We start from the raw sequence: 22,331 nt of genomic DNA on the forward strand, positions 1-22,331 counted from the left end.
CTTTAAATTCCAACATTAAGATGTTTTTTTCACAAATGAAGCATCTGTAGCCTCAGGTAATGCTGCACCTCATCGCAGGTGCAACTGTGGGTCCCCTCCCCATTTTTCTAAATAACGCAAGCCTCTCAGGACAGGAAGCAATCATTTCCAAAGAGTCAACTTAAGTAAGTTCAAGTCTGAATTTGGTTCTCCTGTGAAGCCCAGACCTCCCGCGGTTTGGTCCGGGGCGGAGGTCTCCGTAAGGAGCAGGGCCCAGGGGACACAGAGGCCGGTTCACACACAAACCTGGGCTGAGGCCTCCGGGGCTCCAAGCTCTCAGGACTGACTTGTAACATGATACGCTTCTCAGAAGCTGTCATACCCACCTTTACGAACTTTGCCCTTTTCTGTCCTTATGCTAAATACACTTACCTGTAGTGTTCTTAAGTACTGAATCTTCTCAAAATAGCTACAAAATTATTCCTCCTAAGTTGGAAAAATTGGTCTCTTGGCTATTTCCCTTGGCAGTAACTATAAAGCCCTGATTTCTCAAAAATACAGGGGGTGGGGGTGAGTGTGGAAGGAATGTTAACCTCAGGCTCTTTTTCGAATGCAGGTTGCTGGTCACTACATGACATAAAGAAACCACCACTAAAGCAATGGTAAAGTCAGTAAACAACTTTACTGAAACATTTCATAACACAGAAAATCTGTCTGAAGTGTAATTTTACTGTCTTACGCAAGGAGGACAGACCCATTTTCAAAGACTAATATGAATACAATAAATATGGAGTTTACATACTAATTTATACACAGAAACTCTGCCCCACAGCCATAAAAATTTAATATTTAACAGTGCAACATATAATTTAATCATTGGATCTGACAGGTTTTTCTTGCTAAACACAAATAACTACCTGGCTTTCATGTACATATATAATATATACTTTATGTATATAGATATTCAACAATCTGTACAGTTTCTAAACATAAAACTCCTAAAAGGCACAATTGTCTATACAACATGTACAAAAATGGCTGGAGCTGACACAAAATAATTATTGGTCAAAAGTTCATGATTGCACAAAGATTAGTCATGAGTTTATGTCAGAAAAATGTGCTTTAAGGAAAGGAGGGTTTTCAAAGAAACCTGTAAGTGTTTATATAAAAAAACCAAAAACAACAAAAAACAAGAAAAAAAAAACCCCAAACCAAACCACCCCCCCTGAATAAACAGCCCCCTAGGTGGCGATCACAAGCCTGTCCTCATCCTCGTCGCTACTCACGTCGCTGAACTGAGTGACGGGCCTCCGGGGCGGGGGCCGGGGTCCCTCCGGGTCCAGGAGGAGCCTCGGCCGGCCCGGCGGGGGCGGGGGCGCCGAGGCTGGTTTGCAGGGCGCGCCTGGGGTGTCGTGCTGGGGCTTCGGGTGACTCGCCGAGGCCCCCTTCCCCGTGTCCTTAGGACTGGAGCTGTCCCGCCTTGCCTGGTCTCTGGCCGGGGCAGGCGGATCTAGACCCTTCTGTGCGCTTTCCCGCTGGACTCTGGGTGAGCCCTGTGGGGATGGGGTCCCGCCGCCGGGATGCGCCCCTGCAGAAGGCTGCGTGGGTGGCGCCTCCCGGGGAGCCCTGTTTTGGGGAGCAGGCATCTCGGGGGCACCCTGCGCGTCCACAGGGACCTGGCTCACGGAGGGGATGAGCGTGGGCAGGGCGATGTTTAGAATCTGGAGGCCCGGGATGGGCGCGGGGGGCGCGGGGCTGCTCTGGGAGGCGGGGTTGGCGGCCACCACCTGCAGCCCCACGGCATTGAGGGCCAGCCCCGGCGGGCGCACGGGCGGGCCGAGGCTGGCGCTGGCCAGGCCCACGATGTTGACGGTCTCCATGCTCAGGGCCGGCAGGGGCTGCAGTGTCGGGACGCGGATCTGGCCGATGGGGATACAGGGCACCACGCTGCTCAGTTCGGTCACGCCCGCGGGGCTGGCAGCGCCTGGCACGTCCGCGCTCAAGTCCCCCGGGGTGCCCAGTGGTCTGTGGATGACGTTGACAGCCGGGATGGTGAGCTGCACTGGCCCGGCCTGGATGGGGACGAAGGTGGAGTAGGTGAGGCCAGTGGGGACCACCTGGATGCCCCCGACCGGAACCATGTTATAGGGTGTCCTTGACTGCTGCTGGGAATGCAGAGGCAGGTGGCTGAACAGGTGCGTCTGTGGAGAAGGCAGGCCTGCGGGTGGAGGCAGGGAGGCTTGCGGCTTCTGCTCTTGAGGGCCGGGCCGAGGCGAGGTGGACGGAGGAGCGCCTCCTGGCTGAGGGAGGCGCTCAGATGCCGGGGGAGGAGGAAGGCTCAGGCATGGAGGGCCCTGAAAGACAAGATGGAATCACCTCTTGATGGCTCAGCTTCCTTATTAGTCACCGTGAAAAAGTTTTAGCTCTTGTAAAAAGTCTCTTTTGTCCTGAGGTAAAAGTGTGTAACAAGGATTTCATAAAAATAAGCTTGCTAAATGTTGGTATGTTGATTTTAAAAGCAAAATTCCTATTACACCATTTAAGCTCTTTATTTTCTAGAATAAGTAACCACCACAGATTCTGTATAGTACTTAATTTTCAAACAGATTTCCTGGATATCATCTCATTTATACCAAAATTAACCCTGAGAGGCGGCCATAATTATCTTCTTCTTCCACTGCTATTATTATTGCTGGCACCTCTAGCTCCACCCTAGTTTAGAGATTAGGGATTACTGAGAAATTCTGAGGTCTTAGTTGGCCATGAGTATCGACTCAAGGGGGAAAAATTAACTGGAGGACTACTCATTTATGAAATAAAGAGCTTCCATTAACGAAGAGGTCTGCAGATTTCATTTGTTCATTTATTTTAAGTGGATGAAATGTCTACTGAAAACTGGATCTCCAGACACCGGTAGGTGTGCGAGAGATTTAGGGACAGAAGCTTAGAGCACAGGTGACTAATAGGAAAGGAACGAAACGTTAGTAGAGGAGTAAATCCTGCCAATTTTCCCACCCAGGATTATCATCTAAATATTCACTTGTCCTCATTACAGAACTCCATTAACGTATATACTAATTTAAGTATTAATGCTACTTAAATGTGAATGTAATTTAATTAAATAATATTAACGTAGGATAGGCTCTAGTGAATTCAAGCTTAGTCTTCCGAGTTTTCTCTAGTGTTACCCAGCAAACTAAAATCTGCCACATTTAGAAATAAATCCTATGGTGATCCTCAGTTCATCCCAGAGGTAAGAGAACTGTCCATGAGAGAAAACAGGTTTCTCAGGAGCCCGCCAGGGGTGTCAAAGCAGGAAGTCATTCACTGCTCACATGGAGGGTGACTTTCCTGAGTCCTGAGTCTGGTTCGGAGCTAGTTCTTGGGCAGGAAGCTGTCCTAAGTGGTGACAGCAAGTTGATGATTCAAGCAAAGTGAACTTTTTAATATTTTTTTTTTCTTTTGGTTGGGAGGGGTGGGGGTGTCAAACTGGTAGCTGTCTTGTCAATAAGGGTAGCATACAAACTGTTTGGATAATAAGTGCAAATCCATCATATCAATGCCAGTGGAAGATCTTCTCAGAGGAAGCCATGGAAAATGGAGGTCCCGAGACTCATATTCTCCACTGGCACACAAATATTTTTTATTCCAAGATATTTATAAAAAACCAAATAGTAGTAAATGAGCATACTGCAAAGATTACTTGGTTCTTTTACAGATTTATAATACAATAGATGAACTTTGACTAAGATACATAACACGAATCCAAAGGGCATAAATGTCCTTTAGCCTTAAATCAAACAAAAGAAAATAAGGTTAAAAAAAAAAACCTGATGTAGCTACAAATGAGCAATTTCATACAATAACTCCTGAAGTCAAAAGGAAAACGGCTACGGATCCATTACCTGCGTTAAAGCCACAGCCTTTCCGGCCGCAGAGCCGCTCAGCATCTCCTCCGGGTCGGGGTAGTCCACAGACATCTGGTGACACGGGGACCTGGGCGCTCCCTCGGGTGGGTGGGCGGCCGCCTCTGCATTGCCCGCGGGCCGCGGCCCGGCGCTGCTGGGGGACCCCGGGCTCCCCCCACGGTCCGACTGCAGCGCGCTCAGCACCGTCATCTTGGTGGGCAGAGCCCTCGGCAGCACATCCATCGCGTCCGCGGGGCCCCCGGGAGAGCCCTCAGGGGCACCGGCGTCCTCGTCCGCACCCGTGGGGTCTCCAGGGCCGCCCCTGGCCGGCAGGTGCTGCGGGCTGGCAGCGGCCGAGGGCGCGGCCGACAGCACCGACTCGGCCTGGCTGTCTTCGTCCTCCTCCTCGTTCTCGATGTCGTCGTCCTCGGCGCCATCGGATTCCTCCGGGTCGTATCCAGACCTCTCGAAAATGAATCTCTGTTTCTCGTCTGAGAAAAAACAACCGAGAGGGGATGTTATAGATGCTTGTGCAAGTTTAATGGATGGGATCTTCTTTTTTTATAAGTTTGGCAATGCTGCGAGGAATATTCAAGGCCAGGACGCTGCCTACACAGAGCCCCCAGTTTAGTCGGGGAGGATGACAGGGGAGGAAGACAGTCAGGTCAGCGGGGATCAGAGGGATGCGCCGGCAGAGGAGGGGAGTGGCCAGGAGGGCTTCCTGGAGGACGCGGACGGTGGACGAACCTCGCCAGAGCAGACGGGCAGAGGATGATACATAGTGCAGACCAGAAACAGAAGCCTCAAATTTTATACCTTCAAAACAAGCCTGAACTCTACAGAGAACGTGAACCGAGAGTTCACTGCAACGCATTCTCTGAGCGCTTCTCTACTTGCTTGTACCGCCCTTTGGTTGAACAAACTAAAATGAAACCAAAATACTGGTGGCATTTCGTATTTGCAAACAATAATTTTCCATGATATTTGCATAGCATTTTAGGCATGTTTCTGCTGTTCTCCGAGTAGTAATAGTCTGTAATTTTTTTTTCCATGATGACTTAACCCATTTCTCACAGGAAATGGAATATTAATTAAAAGTCATTAATGTCACATGAGACTATGTTTAACAAGGAATAGTCAAGATAGCCCAGGGAATAGTTTTAAAATTCTTATAAGCACATGCAAGACTGGATTTAAAACCTTGTCTATTCAAAACTTGCAAAATCAGAGGCACTTTCCCTTAGAAAGCTAATAGAGTTTAAACAGTTAAATGGAAGAGCAATGTAAAATCTCCACCCCATTCACTGTCGCTGAGCTATACGACATTCAGCTTTGCTGCAATGCAGTCTGCATTTACATGTACTTTTTGAAGAGAAAAAATGTTAACAGAGAAATAACTAACAGGTATCTTTCCTGGGTTTCCCAAATGGTCTGTGTATTAATTTACCTTATTACTCTTTTCTACATTACAAAGATAAGTTCTTAGAAAAGAATCTTGAAGTATCAACACCAACAATTTATGGGTGATTATTTCTAGGAGACAGAACAGATTAGAACTTTAAAAAAAAAAGCTCAAGCACATGTTACTTTTGTGCTTAAAACATTCAAACACAAAACATACATGTAGGCTCCTAATATGTGATTTCATGCCTTCTGTTTTATGGGTTCTACCATTTTGTTATAAAATAACAGATAAAATAGCACCATCTATTGAATTCCACCAGGTGCCTGCACTGGACGTGGGGTGGGCACGGTCTGGGTAGGTACTCTGCCCCCTTCCTCAGATCCCTCTATGATACCCTGTCTGATGTTTGAAATTCTAAACTTAGACCATCACGCCTCATATGTTTTGAATTTGCCACATGAATGCCAAATCAGATATATTTTTAGAGATTTTAATAAGAGAAAAAAATTCTTTCATAAAAGAAAGTAGAGAAGAAAAGAGAAGAAACTGAGGCGAGGGATCAGAGGCCAGTCCTGCCGCCAAGACCGACTACGGTGAGACTTGCTCAAAACCTACTACTGTTTTCTTTTTTTTTTAAGAACAGGCCTAACTTTAAATTTATAACTCTTCCCAAATCCATTGTAAGGCTGAAGTCCCATCAAACAGCTCAAGCTCCAGGGAGCGTCTGTATAAGAGAAGGGAGACGAGCTTGAGTCATCCGGGGCAGATGCAGCAGGACGTGGTCAGAGGCTGGCTAAACGGTGGACAGCCTGGTCAGGGCCGAGCGCGGGCGGGGGGCGCTGGGTGGACCCTCTGAGGCTGCCTCTTCCTTCAGGCTGTAGATGATGATCACCGTTCAGCCCCACAGAAAAGTGGACTAAGCATCCACGGTGGTTGGGGTCCAGGGGAGAGAAGCAGCATTGAGGAGGGGCAGGGAACCCCCCGCACCCCCTCCCTTCTCTCCACAGGGAACAAACACCCCGTCCTGTGAAGAGGGGCGCTGAAGCATCGCTGCCCTGGGACGCTGGAGGGAATTCACTGCGGTGAGGAAATGGAGTGAGGAAGAGGAAAAACACAACTCTACTCCCTAAGGAGGGACAGGGTTGCCAGCTGAGTCCACCACAACGGCTGAGCTGGGGCAGGAGAACGAGAGGGCCAGAGCCCGGGGACCCGAGGAAAGGGTGCCCGCAGGAGGCTGGGGCAGGGCCAGAACAGTGCCACCCCATCCTCCTCCTCACCCCCTAATGCCAGGCTAAGGCGCCTCAAGTGAGAGCTAACAGCAAAATACTGCAGGAAGGGCACCAGGAGAAGAACAGAACGTGTCCAGCACCCTCTCTGATGCACAGCGCCAAGGGAAGACCTAAAACGGGAATCGAACAAGCATTTCTCTTACAATCCAACCGCACCCCAAACAAGAAATGCCTCTTTAGGAATCTGAAGCCTTTTGTGCTCTGATGGTAGTAATCTTAACAGCAACAGAGCTCTCCAACCGAGTCCAGCTCCTGACCAGAAATAGCAAGGCTTCGAATCTCACTTGAAGGGACTTGCCAGGCATAAACGCTATTTACATTCGTCTTGATTGTCTTATGCAAGATGTCTAGCTCTCAATAAAAATTACAAGCCATACAAAAAGGCAAGAAAAAAATACTCAGAAGAGGAAAAGCAATCAGAACCAGTCAGATATGGTGCAGATGTTAGAGCTTTCAGAGAATTTAAAATAATTGATCAATATAGTATGTTAAAAGCTCTGATGAGAATGGTGAGCAACATAGAATACCAAGCGGGAATTTCAGCTGTGAGAAGAAACTGTGAGAAAACAAAAAAATGAAATGCTACTGATGAAAGACACAGTAATAATCATAGGAAAACAAAACAGAATTCTATGCCCATTGAAAGGAATTTTCAAAGATGAAAACTTTCTTAAAAAACAAAAACTCACAAATGACACTAAAAGCATAATTAGTTTATAAAAATGGATAAACTAGGCTTCATCAATATTAAGAAAACTTTGCTCTGAGATAGACACTGTAAAAGAGAGTAAGATAAGCCACAGACTGGAAGAAAACGTCTGAAAATCACACTTCTGACAAACGGATTATATTCAGAATATATTGAAAACTACCCAATTCAACAATAAGAAAGCAAACAACCCACTTAAAAAAATGGGCAAAACCTTTGAAGACCCTTCACCAAAGACAACTGGAAAGCAAGCAACACACAGAAGCATGCTCAATGTCATCAATCTCTAGGGAAATGCAAATTAAACCCACAATGAAATGCCACTACACACCTGTTAGAATAAATGGTCTAGACACTTTGAAAAACAGTTTGATAGTTTCTGCCAAAGCTAAATATACACCAAGCTAACGACCCAGCAATTCTACTTCTAGTATCAAACCCTGCAGAAATGGAAACTTCATTCACATAAAAACCTGTATATGAATGTTTTATAGCAACTGTATTTATGACTGCCAAATACTGGAAGAAACTCAGATTATCATTCAAGTAGTCAGTGGATAAGAAGCTATGACACATTAAGACAACAGAATACTACTCAGCAATATAAAGGAATTGACTCCCACAAAAACATGGATAAATCTCACATGTATTTTGCTAAGTGAAAGAAGCCAGACCCCAAAAGCTACTTATTCTGACTCCTTTCATATGAGACTCAGGAAAACAGAGAAATACAGGGAGGGAAAGAGATCAGTAGCTGCTAGGGGCTCTTATGGGGGTCGGGGAGGAGCAGTTATCTGTATATAAGTGGCACAGGAGACTGTCAGGGTGATAGGACTATTCTACATGGAATTGTGGGGTGGATATACAATCCTAAAGGAAATCAATCCAGAACATCATTGAAAGGACTGATGCTGAAGCTGAAGCTCCAATACTTTGGCCACCTGATGCGAAGAGCTGACTCACTTGGAAAAGACCCTGATGCTGGGAGATTGAATGTGGGAGGAAAAGGGGGCCAGAGAGGATGAGATGGTTGGATGGCATCACTGACTCGACGGAAATGAGTTTGAGCAAGCTCTGGGAGTTGGTGATGGACAGGGAAGCCTGGTGTGCTGCAGTCCATGGGTTGCAAAGAGTTGGACACGCTTAGTACTTGAACAACAACATATACAATTCTATACATTTGTCAAAAACCACAGAACGGTACAGCATAAAGTGAATTTTATGGTATGTAAATAAAAGCATAATTAACCAGGACATGGGAAAAATTCAAGATGAGATGCAAGGTCAGACTGATGACTTGAGCATAAATAAATCCCACAACCATGACCTAGGGAACCTTGGCAGAAGGGGTTCTGACCAGATAATATGAAAAAGTGAAAGTCACTCAGTTGTGTCCAACTCTTTGAGACCCCATGGACTGTAGCCTGCCAGGCTCCTCTGTCCAAGGAATGCTTCAGGCCAGAATACCGGAGTGTGTTGCCATTCCCTTCTCCAGGGGATCTTTCCAACCGTGGGATTGAACCCAGGTCTCCCACGTTGCAGGCAGGTTCTTTACCAGCTGAGCCACAAGGGAAGCCCAAGAATCCTGGAGTGGGCCGCCTATCCCTCCTCCGGTGGATCTTCCCGACTCAGGAATCGAAGTGAGATCTCCTGCATTGCAGGCGGATTCGTTACCAGCTGAGCTACGAGGGAGATAATATGGCAAAAGACAGAAAGAGCTGCCCAGAGACACTGTGCTGTGCTTATAAATCCGTTTTCACAGGCGGGCCAGCATTTCTGGAACTAGTTTATTGGTATACTAGAGTGGGACAAATGGGTGGACATCCTGTAGATGAGAACCAGGTTTCTCACTGTAGGAGACAGGAAAAAAGGAAATGGAACAGGCTAGACAGAATAAACTCTGCGGGGCTGGACTGGAACTAGAATTAGCAGTATGGACTCCTGTTCTCATTTGTGTGTGTGTGTGTTTATGTGTGTACACAGAAATAAATACAGATGTGTGTACCTATGATTTAGTATACATACGGTTATTTCCCAGCTCTATCCAACAAGAGGGGTTAGAAGCAGTGACAGGTTAGCAGCCAGAAATGCATCACCTAGTGGCTAGATCTTGGTTCCTAAATACCATTCTCCAATAAAAGGAACCAGGGGTCCCTGGAGAAATGGTCAGTTCCAGGCCTGGAACATCTTGAGGTGTCAAAAAGTAAAGAATAGCTTAAAGAAAAATAATAGTAATAAAAGAGCAGCAGCATATTGAAAAGGCATAGGGAAGACCTCAAAGAGCTCTCAATGGCCACTGAGAACTTGAGCTACACGGTAAATAACAGTACTGGGCCTGCAACCCAAAGAATTAAGTCCATAGCCTTAAGTCCATATGGAAGTCATGAATAAATGCATGGATGGATGAACAAATGGAGAAATGGTAACTTTTTGGTGCAGAAAAACTCTGATTAATAAATTAGAACACCACAGTAATACCACAGGCAAGGTCCATCAATACATAAACAGAATATCTACATAGTTTGAAGGTATCAGTTTACAGTAGCGAGTCCTGGCAGACATCACCTTGGCCAAGGAATGGAGGCTCACGTGACCCATGAAACGTAGTGACATAAGGTACCTGATGTGATGCCCCAAGAAAGTCACAGTCTCCCTATGGCACCTCCCCAAGAATGTATAACCTCAGTCCAGCCAGGAGCATGTATGAGAAAACCTCAAGTTGAGAAAATTCTAGAAATAACTGACATGGACTCTTTATCAATGTTGAGGTCATGAGAGACAGGGAAGACTGGGGGGGGCTATGACAGCCGGATGTGATGTGGGCTCCTGAAGGACAGCCTGGGACCGGAAAGGCCATCAGAGGGAAAACCAGCAAGTCCTGCTCTCCAGCTGGCAGTCCTGAGCTGGGGTTGGGTTCTTAGTATCGACGAGTGTTGTATGGTCATGTAAGATGCTCGAATAGGGGAGGCCGGATAGAGTATACACTCCACTAGCTTTTCAACTTTTCTATGAGACCAAAATAATCTTAAACAAACAAACAAAATGATATCAATCTATTTGCCAATGCTCCGGGATCTTCATTTTACTCTACTGACACCAAGATTCTGTCTCATTCAGAAAAGCGTACACACCCCTCATCTCCCTGTTGTCCTTATTATGCTCATTCAGATTTCTCTTTCTGACATGCATTTTTTTTTCCTCTCCTTCTATTGTTTCATAGGAAACTATTAATTGAGATAAATTCCAACATGGCTCTCGTTTAATTTAAAAGCTCAGGAAATTTCTCCAAAATACACCCTAACGCCCCTGTCCCTCCCCCACCCAAACATACACACACTCTTAAATCTTGCACCCATCTTGCAGTTCTCTCTACCCTGGTTCTAGCCAGCGAGACTGCGGGAGAACCCGGGTAGGCTCTATACACAGAGCACTGCTATGTGATTGCAGATAAAACAAAAACTAATTAAGGACCTGATTTTTTTTCTCAGACAATGATTTTTTAAAAATTTAAAAAGCACTAAATTATTTTACAGGGTGGAGCCCACAGCTCAGAAGTGTCAGAACCAAGATTCAAACCCAGGCTGGTCTGGCTCCTGAGTCTGTGCTAAACACTCCATGTTCCAATGTCATATTATAAAAACCCAACCAAAGAATGATCTGAAAGAAGGTCATCGATGAATTATAGTCAATAACCTAGCTTCTAAATATGCATGAGGGAGTTGAATGTTTACACAGACATTTAAAGCTTCAAGTAATTATTTTATTACGAAGAGTAGAATGTGTAAAATACAAGCCCGAAGGAGAAAGCAAACTGACAGCCTTTGAAATATCACAACAAATACACTGTATTTTACAGTGAGTATGGAAGTTTAAGAATCAGTTATACTACAAATCTTTAAAATTTTTAATTGTACACATAGATATTAAATTTCAGTGTATGCAATTTACATGAAAGGATATATAAAGAAAACCACATGCTTTTGAATGGGGAAGGAGGTAAAACTACTTGGCTCCATTTTAATCTGTCTTTGCCCGGATGACACACTTCAGGATCAAGGTTCGCAGTATCAGGGGTGGGAAAACTCCGGTGTCTCTAGACCTGGCCTTCTCCCTGCACACAGCCACGTGCCTGCAGCCCACAGAGAACTTCAGAAGAGCTGAGGTTCCTTCCTGCAGTTTTCTGTCCCAAGATAAGGACTGAACAGTGTTTATATCCCTGTGTGCACTGGGTCGTGAAGCTTCTGAAGGGGGAAGACCACTGTCAAAATTTGGAAACTTAAAAATGAGTTTCCGGTCATTCCATACTTGTTAAACAGGGTAGATATTCCAGAGTGGCAGAAAGAAGATACAACGAATACCTTAAAGAAGCCTGAGACAAAGGCATCCTTCTAAATACCCAGAGCACCAAAACAAAGCCCAGACCTCTGCCCTCTGCATTTGTGCTTAAAAAAAAAAAGCCCTTTCATACTACTGTGTCGTCCCCTTAACCTCCAGAGAAGACTATTTCTATCTACTCAGAACCTGTGCCGATAGAAGACTGGGAGAGTGACCTGCCCACGACCACAAGTCAGCAAGGTCAAGGACACAGATATGCTAACTACCCCAGGAACTACCATTTCTGACTTTGTGACACTATGCATTTTGCTACAGGCTGTTGCTGAGCTCAGTAACGACGATGGCACACGACACTGACTTCCTAGTATATATCGGGGGCTGCCAAACCCCACGTGGCTCCCCCTGTTCTTTTACATAAAGTTTTATGGGAACACAGCCCAGGCCCCATTGTTGACATACTGTCTATGGCAACTTTTGCGCCACACTCACTGAGTTTCATCGTCATGACAGAGACTGTGTGGCCCATAAAGCCTAAAATATTTATTATCAGGTCTTTTACAGAAGCAGCTTGCCAATATCTTAATGGACTGTCATGTTTAAACCTGACAGCCACTTGTGGCAGACCAGACACCAAATTCATCTTACACAAGCAAGTTAAGCGACTTAAATACAGCAGGAAGCCAGAAGCCAGAACTTAGAAACAGGGTTTTTCTTTTCTTTTTTTTTTTTTTTTAAGAGCCACATCATTATTCCAATCAGATATACTCTGACAACTCTTCCTTCCTTGGTATGTACAATGTAGTAGCAGTGTGAGTTCCTCAGGCATGTCTGACTCTTTGCGACTCCATGGGCTGTGGCCTGCCAGGCTCCTCTGTCCATGGTATTCTGCAGGCAAGAAAACTGGAGTGGGTAGCCATTCCCTTCTCCAGGGAATCTTTTTGAGCACAGGGTTCGAACCCGGGTCTCCTGTATTACAGGCAGACTCTTTACCAGCATACCAGGGAATGCTCAGTTAAGTTCAGTGCAGTAGCTCAGTTGTGTCCGACTCTTTGGGACCCCATGAATCGCAGCACGCCAGGCCTCCCTGTCCATCACCAACTCCCGGAGTTCACTCAGACTCATGTCCATCCAGCCATCTCATCCTCTGTCATCCCCTTCTCTTCCTGCCCCCAATCCCTCCCAGCATCAGTCTCTTCCAATGAGTCAATTCTTCTCATGAGGTGGCCAAAGTACTGGAGTTTCAGCTTTAGCATCATTCCTTCCAAAGAACACCCAGGGCTGATCTCCTTTAGAATGGACTGGTTGGATCTCCTTGCAGTCCAAGGGACTCTCAAGAGTCTTCTCCAACACCACAGTTCAAAAGCATCAATTCTTCGGCGCTCAGCCTTCTTCACAGTCCAACTCTCACATCCATACATGACCACTGGAAAAACCATAGCCTTGACTAGACGGACCTTTGTTGGCAAAGTAATGTCTCTGCTTTTCAATATGCTATCTAGGTTGGTCATAACTTTCCTTCCAAGGAGTAAGCATCTTTTAATTTCATGGCTGCAATCACCATCTGCAGTGATTTTGGAGCCCCCCAAAATAAAGTCTGACACTGTTTCCCCATCTATTTCCCATGAAGTGATGGGACCAGATGCCATGATCTTCGTTTTCTGAATGTTGAGCTTTAAGCCAACTTTTTCACTCTCCTCTTTCACTTTCATCAAGAGGCTTTTTAGTTCCTCTTCACTTTCTGCCATAAGGGTGGTGTCATCTGCATATCTGAGGTGATTGATACTTTTCCCGGCAATCTTGATTCCAGCTTGTGCTTCTTCCAGCCCAGCATTTCTCATGATGTACTCTGCATAGAAGTTAAATAAGCAGGGTGACAATATACAGCCCTGACGTACTCCTTTTCCTATTTGGAACTCCAGTGGGGTGAAAGCTGTAGGCCACCCCTCTGCAACTCCCAGGGACCCAAGAACAGAAGTAAGGAACCCATACTTACTTAATAAATTCATAGATAAATGGCTTCTAAAAGTTCTATTTAATTTCCCTCCTCCTGGACACACTCTCAACTCATTATAAAGGAAAATTTCCAGTACTCAGTACGAGTCTACATATTTGTAATGTGAATTCTATTTTCTGTAAATTTAAATTTATGAGGGATAAAGAAGGTAAGCAGTGCAGCCATAGTGCTTTTCAAAATTAACTCATCAAACCACTCCCCTGAAGATGGATTATTTCCAAATCCCATTTCATTCAGTTAGATGCGCTGCAGGCTTGCCCTTTCACTGCTGCACAATAGCGACCCCTGCTGGCTGAGTCAGGGGCCTCCCTCAGACTGGCTCCCCTGGGAGGTCAGTGGGGCCTCCTCCATCAACGTTCTGTTGCTGCAATTTCTCTCTCTCCCTTTTTCCCTCATAATTTCTCTGAAATCCAAACAAGGGCAACATGGGGGAAAGTCTTCTAAAGCATGCGACTACAGCAATAATGGGGTTTTGTTAAACTATGTTTTCACCTTAACTATATAATGGGCCACAGTTCAACGTTTGCTAACTTGAGGAAGTAAACCAAAAGGCAGTCTTATCTGTGTTGCTCACTAGTGACATGAACACTTCTTTATTTTAACTACAGACTCCAAGACCTATCATGGTTTCACATTGTGTGTGGAGGTTTTTCTTAAAAGGAGTAAAAATATCTTCTGCAAACATCCCAGTGACAAAAACATATCCTACAGGTAATTTCGTTTTGAAAAGAATTTCATTTAGTTCTTCACTAATTTTAAGGGTAAATGTGATACAGGTTTTAAGTCCTGGGATCTAACCACTTCTTCTTACATACACCATCCTAAGAACTTCATCATCAACAGTGTTTCCAGTTGCACTTTGCCACTCTGAATGGTTCTCCCAGCCTGGCAGTGAAGGGCACACACATTAACAGTTGTAGCGTTGAAGCCCAGCGGTCTGTTGACGAAAACATTCTTTGGATCAGGGCATAAAAAGCAAATAGCCAGTGGTGTGATTTTTTGACACAAAAGGTGAATACAAAAGAAGTATTTACTGAGATCCAAAGAACACTGGGACAAAATTCCGGAGACTATATAATTTTGCAAGATTACAGGCAGGCGTGCAGCTGGCTGGAGGGTAAGACTTTTCATAAGCACCTACTATAATTACAGCTTGAGGTGCTAGGTTTAAACTAAATGGAAACGTGAGACGGCAGATGTCCAATGTTTAATGGCTGCCTTAGATAAGATTACAGTCCCCTCTGTTTAATTCAGAATAAATGCTTCCCAACATCTCTAAATTCACTCCATTTGAAAAGTGCGAACAAGAATTTTATCTGCTGAAGGATAAGATGGGCAGCCATACAGCCCACGTTGCTAAGGGGAGTAAAGAATCAACAGCTCAGGAGTATTTGGTCCTTCATCACAACACCTCCACAGTGACCTATAGTAAGTGCTCCATCAGCCAGGAAACACACACATTAGGCTGGTGTATGACATTTGGGGTAAAGAGCTGGTAGATGAGAAAACAGGTTTAGGACATTCCAAAAAAAAAAAAAAAAGAAAAGGTTGGAGATGATAGCAGGAGAAGAAATACTGTAGATAAGTAGAAATAAATCTGGAGTAAATCTCTGATGAAAATAAGGCAAATATAAAGGAATAATTAAATATGAACATGGAATAAAAAAGCCTGGACTCTTCCCAGAAAAGCCAGAAGCTGACCAAGACATTACCAAACGGTTATGATTTTTCAAATAAATATTATGGTGGGATACTCTGTAGCAACACTGGCCTTTAGAGAGCCTTTAATTTTGTTGAATAAGTGATAGCTCAGAGATGATATTTCTTGATGATTATGTGTGCTACAGAAAAGATCAATTAAATTTAAGACCAAGTGCCCCCTGCTCCTCCCCCAATTTTTCCAATAAACCTAAAAACACAATCCTTAGGTTTCTGGTTGCTATTCAGCAAACTCTGGCATTCGGAATCAGGTTCTCCCAAATAACATCCTTGTGGGTTTTTCCCTTTAAAAAGTTTATGCCCATTTCCCAGATGTCTGAGATTAATCAAGGCTTAAATACCTGGAGCAAGTTCTTGCATCTCCTGTTAGCACTGGCTGTTAAGGCTTACGTGACTTTCATCAAGTGTGCTGACTCTAACAGTCCTTCCTAAAGTGCTCTAGGACCCCACTTCTGACAGCACATCTCTGCTGTCCATGGGAAATTTTATTCAGCATCTAGAGAAGAGTTAACATCACAAATCTTCACAATGATCAAGATGAGGTGTTAGGGCACCAGTTGCTCCTGAACCTGCCTACTTGTCTTTAATCACTGCGCTATCTGGTGGCATCTGTAATCTAGCTGCATAACTGAGAAATCTCCACTTGTTTAGGAAAACCTAGGTGACAAAGGAGATTCCGCTGATAGGAGTTTACTCAGTAATTGCAAACATGGACTCTTCATCCAGTTGATCAGTAACGTCCCTGGATAAATGCACCTCCGAGGGCCAAATGGAAGGCGTCGGAAGAGCCCCTGGAATCACTACCTTTAGGGACACAGGTAAGAAACTTCTAACTGGTAGCCAAACCTTGGCATTTTCCTGAATGTTTCTGTAGGCACGCAGCAGATGGAAGCCAGCACTTGAGACCACTCTGCCCGGAGCAGCTTCTGGACCTGAGCTTTCCACCAGCAGATGTACATTTCAATTAGATTAAAACTGGGAGAGCTGAAAATGCTATTCCCCCTCCTATTTTAAGTCAGCCACTACTTCTGCTACATTAGTATGGCTGATAACTTATATTTTTCCTTGGAAAATAAAATTGATCCTGAAATGAAACACTTCATAACATACACCACTCTTCCTTACAACATCCTTATGGAATTGATAAAGGCAAGGTTTTAAACACACGCAGAAATGTGAAGGCAGGAACAAATCAAGTCCTCGGCTTTCAGACGGTCTATTCTGCAGGGAAATCTACCTTGTGGTGCTGCTGAGTCAGAGCAGAAATGAACCCCAAGAGAAATAAAGCTCCCTCATTTAATAAATGAACAGCAAGGCTTCTGAGTGAGTCATTATACATTTATACATATAAAACTGGATGGATGAGGACAAAGTCTTACTAACTATCCACCCAAACCTGTAAACTCCACCTGGTGGAGAAGGAGGGATGCTGACACCTTCAGGTACTCTGTGTATAAAAACACCCTTCCAGAAAAAGATTTTTGCTCCATGGTATTATTACTGTGGTTGCCAAATGGGACTATCCACCTAAAGAAATCATGTGTCTTTCAGCCATTACTGTCTAAATTCCCATCACAAAACGAAACAGCAGGGGCAGAAAGAAAAACAAAAGCTCGGCAATGAAGATTCCAAGGGGGCATGGATTAAAGACTCTACTACTTGTGCTTCCTTGTTTCAAGAATATTTGAGAAAATAATCCAGATTAAAAGTCAGATGTGTATGGGCGTGTGCTTAGTTGCTCAGCTGTGTCTGACGCTTTGTGATCCCCTGGACTGTAGCCTGCCAGGCATGAATACTGGATAATTTTCTCCTCCAGATCTTCCCAACCCAGGGACTGAATCCATGTCTCCTGCACTGGCAGGCGGATTCTTTACCTCTGAGCCACCTGGGAAGCAAAAGTCAGATATATAGTTGTTCAGTTGCTCAGTCATGTCCGACTCTTTACAACCCCATGGAATGCAGCACACCAGGCCTCCCTGTCCTTCACCAACTTCTGGAGCTTGCTCAAACTCACATGCATTGAGTCAGCGATGCCATCCAACCATCTCATCCTCTGTTGTCCCCTTCTTCTCCTGCCTTCAATCTTTCCCAGCATCAGGGTCTTTTCTAATGAGTCAGCTCTTCGCATCAGGTGGCCAAAGTACTGGAGCTTCAGTTTCAGCATCAGTCCTTCCAGTGAATACTCAGGGTCGATCTCCTTTAGGATGGACTGGTTCGATCTCCTTGCAGTCCAAGGGACTCTCAAGAGTCTTCTCCAGCACAGTTCAAAAGCATCAATTCTTTGATGCTCAGCCTTCTTTATGGTTCAACTCTCACATCCATATATGACTACTGGAAAAACCATAGCTTTGACTACATGGACCTTTGTCAGCAAAGCAATGTCTCTGCTTTTTAATATGCTGTTTAGGTTGGTCATAGCTTTTCTTCCAAGGAGCAAGTGTCTTTTAATTTCATGGCTGCAGTCACCATCTGCAGTGATTTTGGAGCCCAAGAAAATAAAGTCTGTCACTATTTCCATTGTTTAACCATCTATTTGCCTTGAAGTGATGGGACTAGATGCCATGATCTTCGTTTTTTGAATGTTGGGTTTTAAGCTAGCTTTTTCATATATATTTGGGACTAAAACGGCAGTGACTTTAAATTATTTTAGATAATTTAAAAAAAAACACCCCCAATCCCTCCGACTTTCTTAAAGGACCATGCTGAAACTCTCCTGTACAGCAGGACCCCGACCCGCACAGCTTGCCCAGTGCTCTCATCTCATCTGCCTCATTTACACTCTTAACACGCTCCACCCCTCTCCCAACCTCCGGGGTTTTGCCTAACAACTCCCTGGGTCCAGAATCCTTTACCCCACCCCCTCTCATCAATATTTTTTCGAACAAAGTGACATATGGATAAATACATTTTTTTCTATATTCCCTTCCTTTCCTTTCTCCTGGGATACCCCCAGTCATCCCTCTGTTCCCGACCAGGTATCTCTGTCCTCCCCAGATCCCAGCCTTGGGGAGTGGACCCTGGCCAGGCTGGGCTCACTCAACATTCCAGCATCACAGCCTCAGGCGAGGAGCTCCTGAGGGCAGTGACTTTGCACATACTGGACAGCGGCTGTGGCACTAAATCCAGAAAAGGAATCCAGCAGAAAGAGAACAAACTCTTCTCTGGAACCTGAAAAACGGCCACAGATACTTATCAGTCTGGGCAGATCGTTACTGGGGATGAAGAAATAGAATGGTCAGGGTAGCTTAAAATATCCACTAGTCTTCTGCTCTGATAACCCATAAATAACCAAGAGACAAACGAATGGGCATCACGTCTTTGATAATACCTGTGTCAAACACCTATAATACCGTGGCCACATCATGTAAAGGCTATTCAGAAGTAAAGGCATTAAGTGTTGTATTATGGCTACCATTTCATCACAGTGAAGGAATTTAATGGAAGATGAATAGATATTTGAAAAACAACAATATTGAGTTATTTCCTAACAGAAAAAGGTCACATTTCCCAGTCCTTCATTCAATCTACAACTATTTACCGCCTATGACTTGCTAGTTAACAGTCCCAGCAAGTCATAGAGCGGCAAGCACGAGGAGATGCCTGTCCTTAAGTTCTATTTTCTAGTTGAAAGGAACAGATAACACACACATACCTCGTGGTGATTAAGTGCCATACAGAAAAATAAGCAGGTCGGGGGTGTGAGTAAGGCTGGCGGTGAGAGGGGCAGGGGTTTCCTTTCTTCTCGGGCGATTCAGGAAGGCCTCCCTGATGAGGTGACATCTGAGTAGAGCGCTGAGAGATGATGGCATGCCTTCCAGCCCCTGGTGAGGAAGTGGGCGGGGGGGTGGGGGCAGAGAGCTCGCGGGGGGCACAGACCACAGCTCTGAACAAGCCAGGAGGCTGATGGAGGGTTTTAAGCAGAGTAACATCGTTTTAAAAAGCCACTTTGGCTGCTGGGTCAGAAGCAGCCTGTGAAGAGACAGGGCTTGAACTCCAGAGACCATCAGAGGCTACTGCAAGCAACTCAGAAGACAGGATGGTGGCTTTGACCAGAGCTGGGTGCCACAGGTGGCCCAAAGTGCTTTTCTGAATGCATTTGAAGGAGGAGGCGACAGTTTTACTGATGGATTGGAGGCAAAGGACATCAGACAAGACTTCAAGATTTCAGTGCAACAGCTGAAAGGATGGGGGGAATAAACCACAGGGAAACGTGCGTCCTAAGAGGAAAGGGATCAACCAGGAGTTTGGGGCACATCAGGTTCTAGATGTCCATTAGAACATCCAAGAGGAGACCGTGAGTAGGCAGATGGACGTGCAGGTCTGGAGTAAATATGGAACCATCAGCATACAGATGGTATTTAAAAAGTCAGAGGACTGGATGAGATTGCCGGAGGAGGGACATAGACAGAAAAGATGAGAGCTTAGAAATCATGGCCCTGGGCACCACGTATAGAGACTGGGAAGATGAGGAGGAATGAGCAAAGCAGAGTGAAAAAGAATACCTACTATGTTCTAGGCTGCTGTTGGACTAGAAAACAAGTCTACCCTGCAGACACGCGGCATCGTATTGCCGGCTTCTGGGCTTCCCTCTCTAAAAACACAGACATTTGAAGAGCTGCTCAGCAAGATCCCACCTCTCACTGTCATCAGTTTAACGGCATGAAACTACATTCCAAAGATCCAACCTTAGGATAGTAATCAAGAACACATAAATAAAGCAGCAAGCCATCATCCATCAAATTGCTCCCAAATTAAAATTCATACAGTTATTCGGTATAGTTAAGGATGTACAGAAATACAAACTGTTCTACAGAACAATTTAAACTTATAAAGCAAAATTAATTTTCTAGGTATGTACATATAAGGTGATAGTGTCTATGCAAATCTGGAATACAAACTTAAAAACCCACGTGTTATGTGTGGATATGCACATGTATGGTCAATGAACTGAAAGAAAATCCCTAAGTGTGGTTACTGTTTGCCTCTGGGGAGAGTGACATGCAAGGGTAAGTAAGGGACATTGCACCTAATGTGTGATCTTTATTTAGCTTGCTTCCCCCCTCTACCCCAAATACACTGAATTTAAGAGAAAGGCTTAAAGCAAATGGAAGAAAATATAATAACCGACTCTGGTGTGAATACATGAGTGCATATAATAAAACACTTTGTAATCTCAACTGTATTAAAAAAAAACTCAAAATATTTTTTAGAAGAACAGAAGACAACAATAAAGGCAAAGCAAGACCATTTGTTTCAAACAATAAATACTGACCATTTATTGCCTTCACTGCAAGCCTATAATAAAGCAAAAGTGGAGGAATACGTTTTGTTGGCATTTTATAAAGAAACATGAGGTCTCTGGTATAAAATAGCAGTTGGCAAAATCCACCGAAGTGCTGTTATTTACTACTGAATAAAAACCATGAAAAAAACCTGAGAGTATTACCAATAAATGCAGTAATTAAAAAAAAAAAACCACACACACACAGAAAAACAGGTAAAGCTATCTAGAGTTTTATCAGAGGATCTCAACTGAACTGGGAATTAGGGCCATTAAGTTTGAGTTGTAACCTAAAACCTGCTTCCAGCACTTCTGGAATGGGGTGAGAAATGACAAAAATGAATGGGAGATAATGTAAGATCATCGTCAGTCAGCCAATCGGAATGATGCTGATAATTCATGAATACTGCGCTTAATTCACCTAAGGAAATCTGGGATATAAACACAAGCTTCCCTTGACAATTCAGTAGATTTCTACAGATATTTACTTACTTTTGTAAGACTCATCTTCTTGAAAAAGTAAAACACTTAAGAGTATATATTGTAATAACAATGCTTTTAACATTTATACCTTTTTCAGAAATTAGTGTTACATATTCTAGCCCTTACTTTGAGCTTTTCCTAGTCTGTAGGTGATAAATATACTCACTGAAACCCTTACTCATTTTTCCTAGCCTTTTAATTCTGAATTGCTCAGTGTAACAGCAATAAAGCAAATAAATAATGAGAGATGTTTTTCACTTAAATACTTATGGTAGTTAATTTACTGCAGGATTACAAAGAGCAGAAAATAAATCAAACGGACTATTTATATTAGAAGTAAATTATAGGTATATTAATTTTATTAAATGTGTGTCTTTAAACAAAGACACCAACACAGAATTCAATTCCTAGCCATTCAAAAATCAGTTTTAATACTTTTGTTCCTAGGACAAAAAGTTACACATATGTTAATTTGACATATTACTTTTAAATCCTGATATTGCCATTCCCAATATGTATCAGAGTATCAAAGTGTCTATAAAACACTAAGAACCTCCTTTTTGTCCTAAGTTTGTTATAATTATCTTTTCCTTAAGAACACATCCATTTATTGCCAGTAATTAACATTTAAGGCAATCCTTTCCTTACGCTTAAAATACTAAATCATATCAACTGTAGCACTTACGATATGAGTCACTTCTCTTGAATATTTAGAAACAAATTCAGGCTGGTTCATCTAGTGCACTAATTGTTGTCAGGTGTAATGAAAAGCATTTGCTTTTTTTACCTATGTTTTCAAAGATGTTTTCACCATTTTCTCTTTGGAAATTTTTTCTACATCAAACTAGTACACACTAACTAAAACATAGCAAGCAGGTAAATGTTTAATTTAGGGTATTTTTCAAAAAAGCAATAGGACAACTTAAAAAAAACAATGTATCTCTTTTGTTGCTAAATTCTTGGGTTAAAACAAAATGCCTTACAAGAATACAATTCTACTGTCTGATTAGTCAGAACAGATGAACAGGTTTATTTCTCCTCAAAATTGGTTAGAGATAAATACTTCTAGTTGTTGAGCTAACATTGTTAAGAAAACAACCAGTTAACCTTTTCAAGACAATAAACAATTCCGGGAAGCAAATGAATACTTTATGCCACAAATATTTCCAGAGCAGCTGCCCTGAGCAAGGCGCCGCGCTGAGGACTGTG

At 43.7% G+C, this 22,331-nt stretch overlaps 1 protein-coding gene across 1 annotated transcript in view; it reads right to left on the reverse strand.

Moving 5' to 3' along the window:
• Positions 1–1,220: 1,220 nt before the first annotated feature.
• Positions 1,221–22,331, reverse strand: part of HIVEP1 (HIVEP zinc finger 1) — a 59,410-nt gene continuing 38,299 nt past the window's right edge. The window contains exons 7-8 of the mRNA XM_068994201.1: positions 3,885–4,378; positions 1,221–2,333 (exon numbers count right to left, since the gene is read on the reverse strand). Coding sequence (XP_068850302.1) covers positions 1,221–2,333; positions 3,885–4,378 — 1,607 coding nt within the window. The remainder of the gene's footprint in view (positions 2,334–3,884; positions 4,379–22,331) is intronic.

This window comes from Capricornis sumatraensis, chromosome 22 (assembly GCF_032405125.1).
Source record: "Capricornis sumatraensis isolate serow.1 chromosome 22, serow.2, whole genome shotgun sequence".
Classification (NCBI taxonomy): Eukaryota; Metazoa; Chordata; class Mammalia; order Artiodactyla; family Bovidae; genus Capricornis; species Capricornis sumatraensis.